The sequence below is a fragment of the Magallana gigas genome, chromosome 5 (assembly GCF_963853765.1).
Source record: "Magallana gigas chromosome 5, xbMagGiga1.1, whole genome shotgun sequence".
In the NCBI taxonomy this organism is placed as follows: Eukaryota; Metazoa; Mollusca; class Bivalvia; order Ostreida; family Ostreidae; genus Magallana; species Magallana gigas.
Window position 1 is genome coordinate 16255385 of NC_088857.1, and position 22004 is coordinate 16277388.

The window sequence follows — 22004 nt, forward strand, 5'->3', positions numbered from 1 at the left end:
ATGAGATCTAGTATAAGTCACAGATGACTAAAATAAAATGTCCCAATTTGAATTACGTGAACTTCTTTTACTATAAAAAAAGAATCGACATTCTTTGAAGTTTCAGTCCACCACACCTAGCTTTACAATCTTGAGGCTCAGGTAGAACATTTAAATATTATTTAGATTGACGTCCACTGTTGGAAAATCGATGCGAAAAGTATAATCCGTCGCTAATGAAAACAATTTCAATGGCGGACTGCTAGAAATTTACAAATGGCGGAGAAGCAGTTCAAGTTGAAATTCGATGGAGCGAACGCAAAAGCTGTTGACGAATATTTAGAATACTCCAGGTATTTATTTTCGTTCTTTTTTTTCCCTGTCAGATTCGAACTAAATAGGAAGAATAGCGTCAGAGATGGTAGACCTATTAGTATTGTCACTTCTGATTTTCATTGATTTAAAAGGTGGATCACAAATACTCTATAATGGTCGCATTTAAATAGTGGAATAAATGATCATTTGACAAGTTTCGGAAAGACTGACCAATTCACTTTCATCAATAATAGGTTCATGTTGATGTAAAATTCATCCTACTATACCTGTGAACTGGGTAATATAGATGACTCTTGGGAGAAAATTACAATTCATCAAAACGCATACAGCATAATTTTATATTTGCTATATCACGAAAATTACAAATTAATGAAGTGTGCATAACTTATGCAGTGAGTTTAATATTATGGATTGACTTTGGCATTTAAACCCTTTTATCATTCTATATCTTTTGGCTTTCGATTTTATTAATGTGTTTAAATGATTTCAGTTTGACATAAATGTCTATTAAAATTTGGACGAAAATCAAAGCCCACAAAGTCAGTAAATATAATGATTGAAAAACTAGGCTAAAATGTTTTCTTTACGACACCTTACGTATTTTATCTATTTTGTTTGATTCAGTGCGAGGGGGATACCCTTAAAATCAGTCGCAGATAGTTCAAATTTTCGGTATAAATATGGGAATTAAAAAAAAAATCAAATCCATTTATAAAGGTTATTGTTAAAAATACATCGTGAAAAAAACCCCACTATTGCAACCTTAATGTTTTTTCAATTTATTTATAGTATACGTGTTTACTTTTTTGATATCTTGATGTCTAGACGAGTCTCAATTTTTAATGATAATCGATATAAACTATGCATCTACTTTTACTTGTAATTTTCAGGATAGTGGGAGAAGATGATGGGGGAGAGCTGTTCACACCTGAGCAGTATGAAGAGTATAAGAAGAAGGTCCTACCAATGGTACGAACAAACAATCAAAACAAGTAAACAAACAAACAAACTGTATTATTTGTGGTATATTAAATAATACAAAAAAACCCCTCAACGATAACAACAACAAACAAGGAAAATCGCGCTGATAGTTAGACACCATTTACACCTAGTATACACCCTTACCATACAACATAATTTGTTTTTACGATGTCATCATGAATGTACGAGTCATTCAGTAGCTTCGGATTTCAGTCGACCTCATCAGTGATAAATCAATTTCGAATGCCATAATCATGCCTGATTACTTTTTCATTAGCTACATGTAGATGGCGCTGGACCGGAACCGGTGCAAAATCGGACATGCGTGTATCATATGGAGCATAACTCTATATTGTTGACCTTAAAAATATAATTATAAATTGTGAATATGCTGATCATATTTCATTTGTATATCTCTTTCAACAGAGAATCAAGAACCGTCTGTACACCTGTTGGACAGGTCCAACCGGCATGGACTGTAAACTAGTCGGACCGGAGACGCCATGCTTCTGCAAACACAGGTACAATGCCTATCCACGCAAACTCCATACAATATATAAAAGAAGTCAGCTTCCAACCTCGCCCTCAAAAATTAGTTGGAATCAACACAAGACAGGCATATATTTTGTCAAATTTCGCCCTCACACAAATTATTTGGAATATTTTAGGTACAAACAACACAAGACAGACTTTGAAGTCATTCCGACGGATCGGCCCATCCTCCTTCCTTGTAAACAGAAAGGCTGCAAGTGTGTGTCCTACAATTACGTCCCAATGAACGGAAGCCAACCTATCCGCTGCACATGCAAGCATACTTCAGAGGAACATTTCGAGTTTGATCCTTTCATTTGCAAACGCAGTAAGGCTTAAAATTGTTTTTTTAAGTTGTATTTTGTTTAAAACTTTTTGAAATATATATTTGTTTTCTCCACAGACAAAAGTATACCTTCTCTTAAGAACAATGCTATAGTATAGGTTATCGGTATCGCTTTTAAAAATGGCTGGATCTGACGGTTTAAAGTTTGATAACGCATTGCTTTGATTTTTTAGCACAGACAGGAGGTTTGTATACTTAGTCCTTAAGTTTCACTTGATCATAATTCTTTAATACTTTAAATGATGGATAAAATTTTTGTTTTGTTTTAGCGTTAACCTAACCGTGTGTTATGACTTTTAGCACTTTGTGGATTACTCTCACCTTTTGAAAATCATTTTAGTGGTTATAGCTTTTGTTTGCTTTGTGCCACTTTTCTTTTTCTGAGTGACGTAACAATTCAATTATTATTTATTAAGATTCACTCTCCTTAATTGGTATTGTAGATACTTTACTTTATCTAATTGAGAGAGAGAGAGAGAGAGTTTTCACTACCGGAGAAACTTTTGTTCCTATAACTTAAAAAAATGTTTAATTAATTCAAAAACTCTTTCTTTTCTTAACATATATTTCTTCTACTGCCTTTCACGATGTGATTTTTGTGGTGATTTATTGTCTTCGCTGTATTTCTCCATTATCAAAAACGTCAATAAAATATTTACTTCAATTTCAGGAGGCTGCACCAAGTGTGCTGGGTTTAAGAGTTCCTTTACCTGTGGGTGTGGCGCTCCGGTCAAGGAACACACGATGATCGTGGAGACGGGCGAGGAGCGGGAGGCCCGGGGCCACCCCCTAGGGGAGTCCACGCCTTACGCCGCCATGGGAGGAATCACCGGCTTCTCGTCGCTAGCTGACGGGTACCAGCGACTGGACCCCAGTGGAAAAGGTAAGTTATTTACGTCGTCTAGAGTCATCCGATGTGTGAGAGAGGTGGGGATTAGAATTCGTCGTGTAATTCACCATACCCCCAATTTACATTTTTCATTTAAAATGATTTCGTTTTCTGTCTATGGCATAAAGTGCCTGTAAAATTTTGTCAAATTTTAATACGGTCATTTTAAATATAGTATTGTTATCATGCGGATTTCTTTTATTTCATAGTATGTTTACTCAACTTCGTACAATGTTGTAGAATTATACTGTTTTGCATGTCGCATGTGATAGTGTATTGCAACACCGTGATTAATTCATTCATAATTGATATCATTAATAATGATTAATTATTAAGACATCTACTTTTTACAAAAGGGGCACCAAACAAGGGTTATTTGGAGCAGTCAATTACATCTAACGACAACCCGTTCTTACGAGCTAACGTGCAGGCCATTAAAGCTCACCAGATGAGGAAAGAAGGCAAAGGTACGCCTAGGAAAGTTTTATTTGTTATCTGTTTGTTTAACGAAATTTACTTGAAATAATATTGGATCACTGTATAATAATATTCAAACAAGTATTGTAATAGTATATGATGAGATTTTATATTTATTTCATCACTGAATTGGTATTCATTACTCATTAGGTCTGACAAACCCTGATGACGAAATGTTTGATGACATCACAGAGCGCGTGTCTCAGATGCGACGACCAGGGGAGGAAGACATGGCATACTACGAAAGACGATATCAGGAGAGAGTAAGTCCATCACGTGTTGATTGTTATGAAAGGGGAAATTTAGAATACTCGCATGTAAGATCTGTGGTAAATTTATACAACAAATATTTGTTTCGCAGGCTCTCAAATATTTATTTCCTGTTGAAACTTTAATCATTTTTAATGTTAATTCAATGGATTTTTTTATGTTTGTTATTCTAGCGACAAGTAGTCCCCAGTGGTGCGCAAGGATTGGACAACGGAGCACTCCGTCCCGGAAGTAGGAAAGCCATCGAACAAAAACCAGGTTCCGGACGAAGACCTGCGTCTAAAAAGTGAAGATCAGGGTCCATTTAGTGTTTGACTGTATGTTGATTAAAGTGTGTGATTGAGACGTTTTCATATGTTTATTTATTATCATTGAACATTGAGCCAAATCAGATGTATAACGTTGTATCATATTGGTTTGTTTTGTTGAATTACTGTACCAGGATTTTTGCGGTACAAGAGACATGCGTTTTAAACGAAAGGGAGGCTTTCGGTATGGAAAAAAGAAATTAGATTAGATTTAAGCTTATTTATGTTTTTCCTCATTTCTTTTTCTTCATATGTTCCTCGATTATGTTATATAAAGATAAACCATATAAAATATATATATATAACCATATTTATGTAATAGCTCATATCTTATAGTGTTGAGGTAATTTTTTTTTCTTTGGCAATAAATCGATCATTGATATTTACAACTTTGACAAAAGTTTCCAATTAATAAATTGTGTTTCATTTTTGTTGTTTTCATAATCAGCGACAGTTTTATTATTATTTTTTAAATACACCTAAAGCAAACTTCTATAGCGCTTAATTGCCTGTTGAATAGTTTTGAAGCAGCAAATCTTTTATTGCATTATTTGGAACTATAACTTTTCCTTTTCCTTTAAAATATATTCTGAAGTGATGTCCCCTAAGTGATAGATCAAGAAAACGCTTTTATGTATTTTAAGAACCATGTTCAGTAGATTATTTATTATAAAAGTCTTATTTATATGTATGTACTAGAGGTGCATTGAATATAAAGCAATAATATAGTGCAACTATGTATACAGACTTGTTTTTCATTTATGATATGCATTTATAATCATCGAAAAATAATGTCATACTTGCCAACTGACCCGATTTCGTCGGGTCACACCCGATTTTTCAACCCTTCACCCGATTATTTTTTATGACCCGGCGGGTCATGCTTTTCACCCGATTTTTGTCAAACAACCCGAAAATCTCCCGATTTCTGGATTTGGTTCGTAAATTAAGTTGCGCGTTTGACTTCCAGTTATGAACCCAAGCTGAGCTTGGATTTACGTAACGTGTAAACAATGCCGATGGCTATAACAGACACATTAAGTGTAATTATTATCGTGAGTTGTTTTGACTAAGCGAATGTTTAAATCATTAAGTGTTATGGCTTCCAATAAGAAAAGGTCTTCATCGGGGCCAGCGGAATCAAAACCAACAAAAAAACCCCGATATTTTTGTACCTATCATTATCAACATATCTGGGAAAATGAATTCCCATAGATAAAACAAAGTAATCGAGTACAAAACGAGGCTTTTGCGTTCTATTTAGCGCAAATTTGAATATTGGATTTTGTGCCCAAAATGATCTGACTAAACATTCAAAAACGTTAAGTCGTCACTCGTGTATAGTATGCTTTTTAATACACAAAAGTCTTCCAAGTCACTTACAACTTTCATGCCATCATTTACAGAGTTCAAAAGCAAGGTTAATGTAGCAGAAACTCTTTTTGCATTTTTTTTTAGCTGAACACAACCTACCATTTTCTGTGTCAGATCACTTTACAAAACTCAAAATCAGCAACTGTTAGTTTAAATGCTTCTTTGCAATAAAGTATTACAAATAAGTTTTAACACATATTTCTATTGTATATACCTATGAAATGCATGATAAATATGTCGTGAATGTCGTTATGCGCTATGACCAGATTTTTTACTTTCCAAATCTGGTCATGACCAGATTTTCGCATGTTGGAGGTTGGCAAGTATGTAATGTTCATGTACTTTCGATAAAATCATACTGCATAATAAAAACAAATTCATGCAGACAGTAGATAAAAAATTAATTGACATAGATAATGGCGTCATTATTATGTTGCTAAGATTTTCTGAATTCTGTTTGTCAAGATCTAGATATTGCAGGGAGCCTATAAATTTCTGAAACCGAGATATGAGCACAGCGCGATAAAAAGGTGTTTCAAACCGTCGTTTTCAGTTTACGCTTTATAAAAAAGCGTAAACTGTTCCAAACCATTTTATATCGTATAAAACTAATAAATATTGAATTCATTCCTTATGATTTAATTTTTTTGCTATCAATTGTTGATAAAAACAGTTATTTGATCTATAAAATGACATCAAATTGTACAAAATTCAAACGCAACGTCAGGCGGATTGATACGCTTTTGACGTTAGTCTTACTATGACGTAGGCAACATTCTTTATAAGATATAAAATAAAATTTTTCAACCAATCAGAAAGCGTGTTACAACCAGAATTAATTTATTGAAGCATTAAGAAAGTCATTAATTTACATTATTTTCCCATGATTACTCACAGTCTCTAAGAAAACGGTAATATCCTCTCAACTCATCCTCTTTAACATGATATTAACCAGGTTCGCTCTTTGGGTTTTGGGTAGCCATTGTGGGTCACGTCTAGTCTGAAAACTCTGTATCACATATTAATTCTATAAGTATATTTATATTTTGCAATGCCAAATAAACTTTATTGAATAGAATTGTTTTAAAAAAAATATATTTTGGCATATTTAGCTTCTATTTCATAAAAATTAGGAAAAAATTAACTCCAATTTTGGCCTAAAATTAGCTTATTTCATGCTATATCTAAAATTTTTGTAATGTGACCCCTACTTGTTTTACTTTTAAATTAGTCATTAAATGTATGTCTATTTGTATGCAAAGTTATGGAAAGATGACATTACTCAGTATTATTTTTTAAATTTGCATTGTAATTTGATTACTCCAAAATTTTGTAACATCTGTTGTTGTGTTCATTATGTGCTGGCCTTTGAAGCCACAAGTAAAACAAGAATTTTTAAACTTCGACTTAGATTTTACTTTTGTAGTTACTACACGTGCTCAACTTCATACTGTATTAAAATCATAACTAAATAATAGTTTAAACTATAAATATTTGTTTAATTTAATTTCTATGTCAAATTTTAGCAAAAATTTCCGGAAAATTATCATTTCTTTTTGGGGCACTATATTTCTAAAAAAATGGCATGAGACATGGTCACATGGGTCACAAACAAAATAAAGGAACATTTTAGGTCCCTATCTTCATATCTAAGAGGTTTTCGGATAATTGACATTACTATTATTTCAGGTGCCAACCTCTTTAAAATGAATGCCGGTAAATGTTTCAGGATTTTCTTTAGACGTGATTTCATAGAATATGATAAGATGTTTCCAATGGCTGGAAAGTAGGTAAAACGATAATTGACATCAACAATGACTGACGTCATAATGGAGACAAGTATAGAAACCGATGATTTACATAAAAAATGACTGACGTCATAATGAAAACATTAATTTACTAATAAAGCATGCGCAAGTTTTCGTGACAACGTTATAGTTGATTTGGCGCCATCTCTAAATATCATGATGAACAAGAAACAGTTTGTGGTGTTAGTCTTATTGGTTTTGACATTTGTTGTGTTCTTCAACCACAGACATTATTTCTTTTGGTAAGTATAATAATTGTATTGGCACAGACATTTCTCATAATGTAAATCACTCATTGTTGAAGGGTATCTTAAATTATTTCTGTGTAGTTTTTTTTTATTAATTAAATAAATATGTTTAAAAGGTCACAAAATAATTTTCACTTTAATTCGTTGACTAATTTGAAGAACTTTGTAAAAGATAAAATGACTGAAGTCATAAATTAATGTCAGAAAAACAATTAACAAAATGTACAATATTCAGAAAATTTTGGACGACGGTCTAATAAGCTACAGCTTTAAACAAATTTAATTTTCCAGTTGCTTGAAAAATACCAAACAATCGTATTTTGCAATTGTCAACCACTGAATATAGCAAACCATACAATGTATATAATATACACCTAACACATTAAGGCGTATGTTAATTTGAGCTTTGATATTGTGAAGTTGCAGAAAACAGTAATTAGAGAAAAGGCGTATAGGTATGAATATTTTTAAATTCATTTTAAACAGCAAAGAACCCGAAGTTTCCAGATGGGATGAAGTCAAAATTTTCTTGAATCTTATGGTGAGACCCGAGCAGTGTTCCGGAATCCAGGAGATAACAAAGGCAAGAAGACAAAAAAAAAACCCACAAAAAACTCAATTCTCGTATTTACATGCATAAACACAAATAAAAGTAGTACAAGTATATGAAACGAGTGTATTTAATTGAGAGCGCCGGTCACATAAGTTTTGATAACGCTTGTGGTCTGCAGTTTTTTTTTCATGAAGTCTATTTCGGAAAGTTTCCTTAACTATTTAAATGTTTACAGATGGCAGTGGAGTTATCCGTATATATGGCATCATTTCTCGTTACCATGCCCCTGCTCCAATATATGTGCCGCAGATTTGATAACTGGCTAAAGAACTGGGTGGAAAGAAACTGGTTGATATGTTTGGCAATTGTATTTGTGCTTATCTATATTTGGGCAGCATTTCTCTGTATTGGAAACACCATAAAGAGTAAGTAATCATTATAATTAAAATCTCTCTCTCTCTCTCTCTCTCTCTCTCTCTCTCTCTCTCTCTCTCTCTCTCTCTCTCTGTTTCTTAGTTTACTTTACTTCTCTTCTTTAGAATTCTTCTTTCCTTGGACTAAAGAGCAACGTCACGTGGATTGAGATCTGAAAAACAAAAGGACGATACTTTAAATTCTCTACAACCTGTCATTGTCCACTCCAAAATATGTATTACTACAGGAAGCCAGAAAAAAATAGCCAAGTTATCGTCGCGACAATAAGATCTGCATGTGCACATGATCGGCTAGGGTTGATGGCCCTCCTGTAAGCTCAATTCGCTGGAACCTGGGTTAGATATTTTCAGGAAAGAACAAGGATTGCAATATGTAGACAATTCATGAAAACGTGTGTTCCTGTTTCCACTCACACTAGATGAAACTCAAAGAAGACGATTGAGGAAATCTCCAAATCGTACGACTCCTGCAAGTTAGATCATCATCACCTCTGCCTTGGTTGTCCACACTCAGTTGTCTTAACGCGGACACCTGTAGTATTAATTAATCATAATAGCCAGTTTGGACCAAGAGTTCGATCTTCATGCTCTATTTGTTCTGTACGTAGGTGCATAAATTAAAGTTTTGGGAATGAAATAAATTGTCTACAAAAGCCTTGCAGCCCTTATCTTTTTAAGTATTGAAGATACCCGTGGGCCTTAATGGTCACCCGAGCACCAGGACTTGGACAAGTCGGGGAACCTTAATATATTTGCATATAAAGCCTCATTTTGGAGTCTTTTGCACAGCTTTATGATCATGTATTACTAGTATAACTACAAAGAAAATGGGCGTACAAGTCTGTCAAGTTCCCGCATTCAGATTGTTAAAAATACATATTATAATAAAATTGTTTAGTTTGTATCGGCTCATCTTTAATTTCATGCTGACGTCACAACAAATACACATTTTATACATTTACTATCTTTCACATTATAATATTCCTTCTTTTCATTATGTTCGAAAATAATCTTTTATCATAAAGAAGTAGAAATCAAAAACATTGTAATTCATGGTACAAAATTCGTGCAGAAATTAAAAAAAACAACACCCTCTTCGCTGAGTGTTTGACCTTCCGTTAACCTTACGGCGCTAAAAAAAATTATTTTCGTGAATTTTCAAACTGATATCTTGATAAATCTTAATGCAATGAGACATCTTTGGAAAATACAGATATCGATTTTTGATATTTAAATACAACACCCCATGACAATGTTATTGTCATTTAAATTTTAGACCACGTGGTTATGTTTGACCCTTTCGGTTTCGCAGTAAAAATTGTGCCTATTGTTTGTAGTCAATTTCATAGAATCTAGGTACTTGTCAAATATAAAATCTAAACGTTTATTGATTTTAAACTTTATCTTCATTAATTGGTGGATAAAATGTGTTCTAGAAATAAATGTAACAATACAAAAGATAGTTTTTCCCCGCTGTTGCAACAATTGCAACATGCTTAGTAGAGATCCGCGCCTGGTCTAGTAATAGCATCAATAGTGAAACAGACTTTACTATTTATGCAGAATGTTCCGTCAAAATGGCCCGATATACTAAGTTTTAATGCAAAACAGACACCCATCATTTTTTTAAAAACCTGGTATTGCACAAAACAAGCATCAAACATGGCTATGCTTTTATTAAGCAACCCAATGTTTATATTTTCGACCACTCTACACGTGGTTGAACACGAACGATAACTCTGTTCTGAATATCATCGTTTAATTTAAATAACCGCTAGATGGTGAAATAAAACATACATTAAAAATGATTTTCATGTTTTAACATAAATCAAAGTAGGATATGATATGAAAAACGATCAGTTCTTACGTATTTTGAGAATATTATCCGAACACATTTACATGTACTTCCGCTCGAAATTTCACAGAAACTGAACAAATCTCGGTGAAGTCTCGTGAACTGTCATTCGAGCACCTCTTGATTTATTATGTACTTAGCAACGATCAAGAAAACATCCCGAACACATTCGCAGGGGTGTATAATAAACAATGCATGTCGCCTGTAAAGGAAATCTTTACAACTTTTTGATTGCTTCAAATGGGGGAGAGGGCACAAACGCGTTATCCTTTCATTGGGAATTTGAAAAACAATCCAGTATTACATTTTATATACATAATACCCATTTTGCCATCATCTCACTAGAACCTATCACTATTCCATGGGTCATCGAATATTCTAAATACAGATTGTCAGTTTCTCTTCAGTGTCAGCACAGAAGTAAAACTTTTAAAAACATAATTAAAATCAACAATATGACCATGTTGGCTCCACCTTAAAGTCAAAATTCCTATTCCAGGAGGTCATGACTAATTTTTATTCCAGGAGGTCATGACTAATTTTCATAAAAAAATATTTAAGATTGTTGCTGCGGAAGTTAGTGGAGAAACAGATTTTTAAAAATGAAATACATATATGCTATATAGTCATAGGATGCATTGGCTATTCAAATTGCCTGAACCTTTCATCAAGGGGAAGTCCATTGCAAATTCGACCGTTTAGCGGGCGTTTCTGATCCGCTCCGCTCTGCATGCTTAAACGGAGCGGAGCGACTCAACCCCCCTCCCCCTTGCTTTGGGAAGATGGAGCGCCAATAACATGCGTTCAGTTTCTTTTTATATCCACTTAACCAAGGGCCTAAAATCAAAATTAGAAGACATCATAGTTATATTGTTTCCATTTTCTTGCTCAAACATGTAACCAAGGGCCAATAAACAAAATTAACGTAGAGGACTTTTGGTTATATTGGTTTAATTTTATTGCCCAGACATTTAACCAAAGGCCAATAAACAAAGTAACGTAGATGGCATCATGGTTATATTTGTATTGTTTACAAGATTTTGTATGATTGTGTATTTCGCTAAAGTTTAATTATTATCTAAAAACATTTAGAGTTATCTTCCATTATCATATTGATATGTATTTTCTGCAGTTATCTTTCTTTTTTGAACCTAGAGTTATCCTTTCATTATATGATTTAGAGTTACTTTTCCTAATTGTTGACTTCCTGTTTTGTTGTTTGTGTGACCCACACAAGGACACTTAGTTCACCCAACATGTTTTTTGTATTCCTGTGCTGCCACACACTGTAAGTAGTTTTCTGTTGATTTATATTACATACGCGGCTATTCATTTATATGTTTACTGTTTCGTATTGTTATATAAATGCAGTTTATAAGTAAATTTCTCATTATCTCTAAAAAGTATGGAACGCCATTATTGTCATTGTCAATCTAAGTAAATAACGTACGTTTGTTACAATTTTCTATGGAAACCCATTTGTGTTAAAATTCATTGTTTTTTGGACCTTATCTTCAATACTGTTATTTTTTCATTTCTATTCTTTCATTACAATTATATTATATGCATTTTGTCTTTACATGTACATTGTTTTTGAGAACGTATGAGTAATTCATACTTTGTTTTTGTTTCAGTTTTTTACCGCATACACAATAAATACGAAGCACTGGATTGTTGTGTTGGTTAACTATCTGTAGGCAAAGGCAGAATAGTAAAACAAGAGGCCCATGGGCCACATCGCTCACCTGAACAGCAGTTCCTTGTAACATTACATTTCGTAGCATACGCTTTTTCTATTTTAAACATTGAACCCCTTTCTGGGGACCCAGTTATGGTCCGAGGTTTATGGTTGGCTTGAACAACATAAATAGTAACATAGGAATGAAAATGTGAAGCACTGCGGTGGGACCGCACGTACACAACCTAAAAAACTGAACATAGCAGAGTTCCACTTCAAGAGGAATAACTCTCAGACTGTACAGAACACAAGAAAGATAACTCTTGGTTCCACTACATTAGAGTTTACACAATTTGAGGATCCTTGCATAGTAATCTCACAAACTGTAGCATTATAGTTCTCGAGAAAAACTTTTTAAAAACATTTTCAATATATCTTTCTATGTTAAACTTTGAACCCCTCTTGGGGCCACAGTATTAGTCCAGTGCTAAAGTTTTAATTATTTGGAATCTACATTATTTAAGGATGCTTGCCTAGTTATCTCACAAGCTGAAGCATTATAGTTCCCTAGAAAAAGATTTTTCAACATTTTCCCTCTATATTTCTATGCTAAACTTTGAACACCTCTTGGGGCCCCAGTATTAGATTGAGATCACGGCTTTTATAATTTCGAATCTACACTATTTGAGGGTGCTGACGTAGTTATCTGACAAATTGATGCATTGTAGTTCTCGAAAAGAAGATTTTTAAACATTTTCCATATATACCGGTACTTCTACATTTAACTTTAAACCCATCTTGGGTCTCTAGTATTAGTCCAGGGGTCACTATTTTAAAACTGTCGAACCTTCATTATCCAAGGTTGTATGCATGATAGTAATCTCACAAATTGAAGCATTGTAGTTCTCGAGAAGAAGATTTTTTAACATGTTACCTTTATATTTCTTTAATAAATTTTGACCCCATCTTGGGGCCCCAGTATTGGTCCGGGGGTCACGATTTTACCAATTAGGAATCTACATAAGCGAAGGATGCATGCATAGAAATTCCACAAACTAAAACATTGTAGTTCTTGAGAAGAAAATTTTTAAACTTTTCCTTTATGTTTTTTAAAATGTTTAAATTTTGAACCCCTCTTGGTGCCCATCAATTGTCCGGGAGTTACAATTTTTTGAATCTACATTATTTTAGGATGTACATGTATGCATAGTAATATCCCAAACAGTTGCACTATAGTTCTTGAGAAGAAGATTTTAAAACATTTTCCTACATATGTTAAAATCTAAACCCCTACTGGGGCCCCACTTTTTGTTCGGGGGTCACGATTTTTACAATCTTCACTATGTATACAACCTTTTGTGTATGTATTGGCATTTTTGGTGAAGTGGTTCTTGAGAAGAAAATTTTTAAACATTTTTCATATGTAGTTCTATGTTAAACTTTGAACCCCGCCTGGGGCCCCAGTCTTGGTCCGAGGGTCACGATTTCTACAATTTTGAATCTTCATTATACATACAAGCTTTTGTGTAAATATTGGCATTTCTGGTGCAGTGGTTCTTGAGAAGAACATTTTTTAAACATTTTCCTAAGGTATTTCTATGTTAAACTTTGAACCCCGCCTAAGGCCCCAGTCTTGGTCCGAGGGGCACGATTTTTACAATTTAAAATCTTCACTATATATACAAGCTTTTGTGTAAATATTGGCATTTCTGGTGCAGTGGTTCTTGAGAAGAACATTTTTAAACATTTTCCTATGTATTTCTATGTTAAACTTTGAACCCCGCCTGGGGCCCCAGTTTTGGTCCGAGGGTCACGATTTTTACAATTTAGAATCTTCACTATATATACAAGCTTTTGTGTAAATATTGGCATTTCTGGTGCAGTGGTTCTTGAGAAGAACATTTTTTAAACATTTTCCTAAGGTATTTCTATGTTAAACTTTGAACCCCGCCTTGGGCCCCAGTTTTGGTCCGAGGGTCACGATTTTTACAATTTAGAATCTTCACTATATATACAAGTTTTTGTGTAAATATTGGCATTTCTGGTGCAGTGGTTCTTGAGAAGAACATTTTTTAAACATTTTCCATATGTTGTTCTATGTTAAACTTTGAACCCCGCCTGGGGCCCCAGTTTTGGTCCGAGGGTCACCATTTTTACAATTTAGAATCTTCACTATATATAAAAGCTTTTGTGTAAATATTGGCATTTCTGGTGCAGTGGTTCTTGAGAAGAAGATTTTTTAAACATTTTCCTATGTATTTCTATGTTAAACTTTGAACCCCGCCTGGGGCCCCAGTTTTGGTCCGAGGGTCACGATTTTTACAATTTAGAATCTTCACTATATATACAAGCTTTTGTGTAAATATTGGCATTTCTGGTGCCGTGGTTCTTGAGAAGAAGATTTTTAAAGACATGCACCCTAAACTTACTGTTTCGCAATTATCTCCCTTTTGAAAAGGGCTGTGCCCTTTATTTTAACAATTTATAACCCCCTTTCCATAAGGATGCTTTGTACCAAATTTGGTTAAATTTGGCCCAGTGGTTTTTGAGAAGAAGTTGAAAATGTGAAAAGTTTACAGACGGACGGACAGACAGACGGACGGACGGACGGACGGACGGACGACGGACAACGGGTGATCAGAAAAGCTCACTTGAACCTTCGGTTCAGGTGAGCTAAAAAGTGTTCAGCTATGGATTACATGGACAGAAGGATGCGTACATTGACTTCTGGAGGCCAAGCCATGTACCAATCGAATCTGGACTACTACCTACGGAATCTCAAGAAGGATTGGAGAGAATTCGAAACTATTTTGACCGACTTTGATGATTCTTGCACCGACATCAAATATCTACGGAACGTGGAGAGCAGAGTAGAAATGGCCAAATATGGATATATGGATAGCTATCAGTCACTCATTTCCTTTCTTAATCGAACACGCACCGATGAAAGTGAACTTGAGCTAGATAATCAGATGATACGTCACCAGAAATGTTTAGGCATTATCAACAACTTCGAGAGGCAACTTGTTGACCTTCTTCTAGATGCGGCTGAAATTCTAACAGAGAGTTTTGAATACCGAACAAGATCAGAAGCATCCATTTCGACTACCAGATCAATGGAATTCAGGAATAAACATATAAGTCCTACATGTAAACCTGAAAAGACGAAATATTCTTTCAAGGAAAAAGAAAATCTTAAAATACAAAAGGAATTAACCGAAGCAAAAATGGAACAATTGGAACTTGAAGATCAAAGATCACATGTGTCATTGTCAAAGCAACACCTTCTCAGTAACTATGAGTCCCCAAGAAGAGTAAGACAACAATACACTGAGAGATACGTTAGTGAACAATCAGTCCTAAGTGAACCGAAAGGCCACTACGTATCATTTGAGGAATTGGACAAGCAGAGCGACCTAGATGATCATTTCCATAGTAACACCAGAAACAGTATACCAAGGAAATCTGCAAGTGTACAAGATAACAACAGACCTTGTGCGACAGCTCCAGACACTCTTCCAGTTTCATCTCCTGGAGTAGTTGAAAACTTGACGCAGTTTCTCCTAAAGAAAGACCTCCTGATGTCACGATTTAGTCCATTTAATGACAGACCTGACTCGTACCAGACGTGGAAAGCTAGCTTTACAAGCATAGTGAAAGAACTAAACATCTCCGCGTTTGAAGAAATGGATTTGTTGATAAAATGGTTGGGACCAGAGTCAAAGAGATTTGCAAGCAGCATTAGAGGATCCAACATCAACGACCCAGTGAAAGGACTCTATCGTATATGGGAACGTTTAGAAGAGCGCTATGGCAGACCCGAAATGATTGAATCCGCCCTAAAGAACAAACTCAACAAATTTCCCAAGATAACTATGAAGGACCCAAAGATGTTGTATGACTTGCTTGATATATTGACCGAAATAGAATCAGCGAAGGAGAATGATCAATATGTTACACTCCTCTCATACTATGACTCATCTTCTGGTGTCATTCCTATTATCAGCAAGCTTCCCCCAAATCTTCAAGAAAAATGGGTATCTCAAGCATCAAAGTACAAGAAATATTACGATGTTCCATTCCCCCCATTTAAATTCCTTGTGAGTTTTATCCGGGATCTCAGCATTGTAAAAAATGACCCAGCTTTTCATACCGATAGTTCATCTACACTAACTACATCGGAGAAAAGAACTTACGAACCAAAGCGATCGTTTCCTGTCAACAGTCGAAAAACTGATCTTGAAGCTGATGACGGAAACATACAAGAAACACAGGAACGAACATCAAGATGTCCAATACACAAAGCAAGTCATTCCTTAAATCAGTGCAGAACCTTTCGAGCTAAACCTATACAGGAGAGAAAGGATTTATTGCGGGAATTTCAATTTTGTTATAAATGCTGTGACTCTAAACATCTGTCAAGAAACTGTACAGCTACCATAAAGTGTGACGTGTGTGGAAGTTCTCGTCATACTACAGCGTTGCATATCGACCAAAAGAAGTTTGAACCCAAAGCATCTTGTGGATGGGAGAAGACAGAATCAGGATCTGGACGTGTTGACGGCGGGGAGAGGTCTGCAAGGAGAACTGACGTTTCAAATAAATGTACTGAACTCTGTGGCAATAACTTTAGTGGTCGATCATGTGCAAAAGTTCTACCTGTCAATGTTTATCCTTACGGCAAAAGGGAATGCGCTATCAAGGTGTACGCAATCATCGACGAACAGAGCAACTGTACCCTTGCTAGATCCGAATTATTTGACTTCTTCAACATCCAAAGTGAATCAGAAGCATACACCCTGTTTTCTTGCAGTGGTCAATCTACATGCAGTGGAAGAAAAGTCAATGGATTAGTTGTTGAATCTATAGATGGAAATTGTCGTTTCAATCTTCCTTCAGTTATCGAGTGTGACGAAATTCCTGCTAATCGACAAGAGATAGCAACCCCAGAGGTAGCAGACACTTACCCTCATCTACAAGACATAGCAATTCATATGATGCCACTTGATGAAGACGTCAACATTCTTCTCTTGATCGGACGTGACCTTGGAGATGTACATCATGTTCTCGAGCAAAGAGTTGGACCTCCAAATACTCCACATGCACAGAAACTTCATCTTGGATGGGTGATTGTTGGAGAGGTTTGTCTCGGAAGAACTCACAGACCGGATGTTGTTGTTGCAAACAAGGTCTCAGTTATGTCTGATGGAAGGAATACTTTGGCTACCCCATGTCCAAACAATATCATTGTCAAGGAGACCCTACCTAAACAAATACAGTGTGATGCACTCCTTAAACATCCACAAGGAAACGAACCAATTGGACAGAACATTTTCCAGACATCTCCTGACGATGACAAGCCAGGACTGTCTGTGGAAGATAAAGAATTCCTAGCCATCATGGACAAGGAGTTCTATCGTGATGAAAGTGGCCAGTGGGTTGCCCCATTACCATTCCGAGAACCGAGATACAGACTTCCAGATAATAGACAGCAAGCATTGAAAAGAGCAACGATTCTAGATAATAGCCTGAGGAAGAACCCAATTAAATGTGAACACGCACTCACCTTTATGCAACGTATATTTGATGCAAAACATGCAGAGCTAGCACCACCATTAAAGGAAGATGAAGAGTGTTGGTTCTTACCTATTTTCAGTGTATACCACCCGAAGAAACCTGATCAAGTTAGGATGGTGTTCGACTCATCAGCCCAGTGTAATAGTGTGTCACTGAACAATGTCCTTCTGACAGGCCCGGATTTAACAAACAGTCTTCTTGGTGTTCTACTGCGGTTCAGACTTGATAACATCGGTGCCATGGCTGACATACAACAGATGTTTCACTGTTTTAAAGTCCGAGAAGACCACAGAAACTATCTACGTTTCTTCTGGTACTTAGACAACAATCCACAGAAGCAATTGGTGGAATACAGAATGTGTGTTCATGTTTTCGGCAACAGTCCATCACCCGCAGTTGCAACATATGGACTTAAAAGGACTGCACATATTGCCGAAGATAAATACGGAAGTGACGTTCGAAGTTTCGTTGAACGCAACTTCTATGTTGATGATGGTTTGATCTCGATGTCATCCCCAGAAGAAATCGTCAGTTTGATGGAAAGAACAAAGCAAGCGCTACTGGAAGAAGGAGGGCTTAGGCTTCACAAATTTGTGTCTAACAGCAGTGATGTTATGAGCAACTTTCCCACTGAAGACTTAGCCAAAGACTTGATGTCTTTAGATCTCATTAAAGAGAATCTTCCTATACAGCGAAGTTTAGGGTTAAGCTGGAATCTCCGAACAGATTCATTCACCTTCAGACTTTCCTTAGATGAGAAACCATATACACGCCGCGGAGTACTTTCCTGTTTAAACAGTTTCTACGACCCTATAGGATTTGTTGCCCCAGTTCTCGTTAGAGGTAAACTGCTGTTAAGAAAGTTCATTGAGGAATCTACTGACTGGGATCAACATTTACCTGAACAGTATCAAGTGGAATGGGACCAGTGGAAACAGCAGCTACCATTTCTTGAAAACCTGGAAATCCCTCGTCCTTATCTCCCGGTATCTCCTGAAAAGCTTTTCAAGAGAGAAGTCCACGTGTTTACAGATGCGTCTGAAGAGGCAGTTGCAACAGTTGCTTTCCTCAGAGCGGAGGACCAAGATGGCAATCTACATTGTGGCTTCATTATGGGAAAAGGAAAAGTTGCACCTAAGAAAGCAGTCACCATCCCTCGGTTAGAGTTATGCGCTGCAGTGCTTGGAATTGAGATATCCAAGATCATCAAAGAACAGCTAGATATTGATCCCAAAGAAATGCATTTCCATACTGACAGCAAAGTTGTTCTTGGTTATATCTACAACAGAACCAGGAGATTCTATACCTATGTTAGCAACCGAGTTGAAAAGATACATAAAGTTTCTTCACCGGAACAATGGAGCTATGTTCCTTCAGAACACAACCCCGCAGATCAAGCGACCAGACCAGTCTCAGTTGAAAGCATGAAAAACAGTCTGTGGCTTTGTGGTCCAAAACAATGGTTCCATCAATACCAAAACACAGTGAAGACAGCTGACGAAACAGTTCCACTAGAGCACGAACTCGTAGACTCAGAGAGTGACAAAGAGATTCGACCAATACTTACAGTGAAGAAGCTACACATTGGAGAATCATCTCTTGGAACTGGGAAATTCACTAAATATTCAACGTGGAATGGTTTGGTAGCAGGAATCGCACGCCTGAAACACATAGCTAGGGCTTGGAGTGGAATATCACAGTGCAGAGGTTGGCATTCCTGCAATAAGGCAAAGGATGTCAAACTGTATCTTGAGACAGAGAAACACATCATTAGAGAGGTCCAAAATGAAGCATTCCTAGAAGAAATTAGATGCATTAGAGAAAACAAAGATCTCAACAGAGGAAGCTCGCTCTTGAAATTACACCCCTTCTTAGATAGCGATGGTATCGTACGTGTTGGAGGCCGATTGTCCAAGTCAGATTTGAGCAACCATGAAAGGAACCCCATCATTATTCCTGGGAAACATCATATTGCTACACTGTTGGTGCGCCATTACCATCAGCTCACGAAGCATCAAGGACGCCACTTCACTGAAGGCTCGATTAGATCAGCCGGTTATTGGATAACCGGAGCCAAGCGAATCGTATCTTCAGTAATATACAATTGTGTGACATGCAGAAAGATGAGAAGAAAACCTGAGCATCAAATAATGGCGGACTTACCTCAAGATCGGTTATCTCCAGGACCTCCATTCTCAAGCGTGGGAGTGGATACCTTTGGACCCTGGGAAGTTGCTGCACGTCGCACCAGAGGAGGACTGGCTCACGCAAAACGTTGGGCAGTGATGTTTTCTTGTCTTTCCTCAAGAGCTGTCCATATAGAAGTGGTCGAAGAGATGAGTTCCTCGTCTTTCATTAACGCTCTGAGAAGATTCGTCGCTATACGAGGCAGAGTACAGGAATTTAGATCGGATCGTGGCACAAACTTTGTGGGTTCAACCGAAAGTCTAGGAATTCATACCATTAATGTAGAAGATGGACCCGTTGGACAGTTTCTGTTGGATAACAGAGCTGTATGGATATTTAATCCTCCACACTCATCCCACATGGGCGGTGCATGGGAGAGGATGATAGGCCTTACAAGACGAATTCTAGACTCTTTATTGATTACTGGTACAGCAAAGAAGTTGACACACGAGACCCTCGTAACGTTCTTAGCTGAAGCTTGTGCCATTATTAACTCAAGACCATTAGTACCAGTTCCAACCGATCCAGAATACCCATTCATTCTCACTCCATATACCCTTCTGACCCAGAAAACAGACAAAGGAGGAGAACCGCCTGGACCATTTGATGAGAAAGATGCCTTCAAAGCTCAGTGGAAAAGAGTTCAACTACTTGCAGACCTCTTCTGGAAACGATGGCGTAGGGAATATTTAGTCACCCTTCAAAGTCGACAAAAGTGGACACAGCACCAAAGAAACCTATCCGTCGGTGATGTCGTTTTATTGAAGGACAGTTCAGCCCATCGCTGTGACTGGAAGATGGCAGTAGTGGATCAAGTGTTTCCAAGCGCATCGGACAAGAGAGTCCGTAAAGTACAACTTCGTGTGAACAAGAATGGCAGTAACACATTCTATACGCGCCCGGTTACAGAGACTGTGCTCTTGATGGCAATTTGAATATTTGTAACAGTGCTTCATGTTATTCAGAACTGTTTGGTATTTCGTTTGTTTGGAATATTTTGGTTATTTTGTAAATATGTTGGATAGTGATATCTAAAGATATCAGACGGGGAGTGTATTGTTTACAAGATTTTGTATGATTGTGTATTTCGCTAAAGTTTAATTATTATCTAAAAACATTTAGAGTTATCTTCCATTATCATATTGATATGTATTTTCTGCAGTTATCTTTCTTTTTTGAACCTAGAGTTATCCTTTCATTATATGATTTAGAGTTACTTTTCCTAATTGTTGACTTCCTGTTTTGTTGTTTGTGTGACCCACACAAGGACACTTAGTTCACCCAACATGTTTTTTGTATTCCTGTGCTGCCACACACTGTAAGTAGTTTTCTGTTGATTTATATTACATACGCGGCTATTCATTTATATGTTTACTGTTTCGTATTGTTATATAAATGCAGTTTATAAGTAAATTTCTCATTATCTCTAAAAAGTATGGAACGCCATTATTGTCATTGTCAATCTAAGTAAATAACGTACGTTTGTTACAATTTTCTATGGAAACCCATTTGTGTTAAAATTCATTGTTTTTTGGACCTTATCTTCAATACTGTTATTTTTTCATTTCTATTCTTTCATTACAATTATATTATATGCATTTTGTCTTTACATGTACATTGTTTTTGAGAACGTATGAGTAATTCATACTTTGTTTTTGTTTCAGTTTTTTACCGCATACACAATAAATACGAAGCACTGGATTGTTGTGTTGGTTAACTATCTGTAGGCAAAGGCAGAATAATATTGGTTCCACTTCACTGCCTAGACATTTAACCAAGGACCTTATGCACGTTGCAACTAAAGCATATAGCTGTAGTAAGACACATCACTATATATGATCATATTCAAACGAGGATATGGAAGGGGTCGGGGCGAAAGGCTCAACCCCCCCCCCCCATCAAATTTTAACTTATCATTTTAAAGTATTAAATGAGCCAAAAATAGGCCTTGGACCCTATGGCAAACAAATTCCCCAACCTCCCCCCCTAAGAGAAATTTCTTAATTCATCTCATAGCATCAATGCTTGTCTATGAGTATCTGATTCTCAATAAATCCTCTGTAGGTGTCAAAGGTCTACGGAGAACTTCAAAGTATTCTTGAAAATAGGAGGCAACCCTCGCGTATTTAAAATCACGCTTGTTTTTAAGACAGTTTTGATTTATAAGAAAATT

The 22004-nt window shown here is 36.3% G+C and overlaps 2 protein-coding genes and 1 long non-coding RNA gene across 4 annotated transcripts; all 3 read left to right on the forward strand.

Moving 5' to 3' along the window:
• The first annotated feature begins 158 nt into the window (after window positions 1–158).
• LOC105349158 (protein FAM221A) lies at window positions 159–4851 on the forward strand. 2 transcript variants are annotated; one of them, XM_034473301.2, is made up of 9 exons: window positions 159–332; window positions 1206–1284; window positions 1723–1817; window positions 1965–2155; window positions 2347–2358; window positions 2844–3056; window positions 3419–3529; window positions 3690–3802; window positions 3983–4851. In XM_034473301.2, exons 1-9 carry the CDS (start codon window positions 256–258, stop codon window positions 4097–4099), a joined length of 1008 nt encoding a protein of 335 aa, XP_034329192.2. In that variant the 5' UTR covers window positions 159–255; the 3' UTR covers window positions 4100–4851. The 2 variants fall into 2 exon arrangements, with proteins under 2 accessions (XP_034329192.2, XP_034329194.2); XM_034473303.2 differs by lacking the exon at window positions 2347–2358 and having other exon boundaries at window positions 162–332.
• Window positions 4852–7378: 2527 nt separating this feature from the next.
• Window positions 7379–9189, forward strand: LOC136275281 (uncharacterized). The gene is made up of 4 exons (XR_010713831.1): window positions 7379–7541; window positions 8034–8130; window positions 8336–8525; window positions 8640–9189. It is a non-coding gene; the product is annotated as an uncharacterized lncRNA (long non-coding RNA).
• Window positions 9190–14757: 5568 nt separating this feature from the next.
• On the forward strand, window positions 14758–21577 carry LOC117683012 (uncharacterized). Its single transcript, XM_066084389.1, has 2 exons — window positions 14758–21149; window positions 21496–21577. The coding sequence occupies exon 1, from the start codon at window positions 14758–14760 to the stop codon at window positions 20764–20766; it is 6009 nt and encodes a 2002-aa protein (XP_065940461.1). The 3' UTR covers window positions 20767–21149; window positions 21496–21577.
• Window positions 21578–22004: the final 427 nt, after the last annotated feature.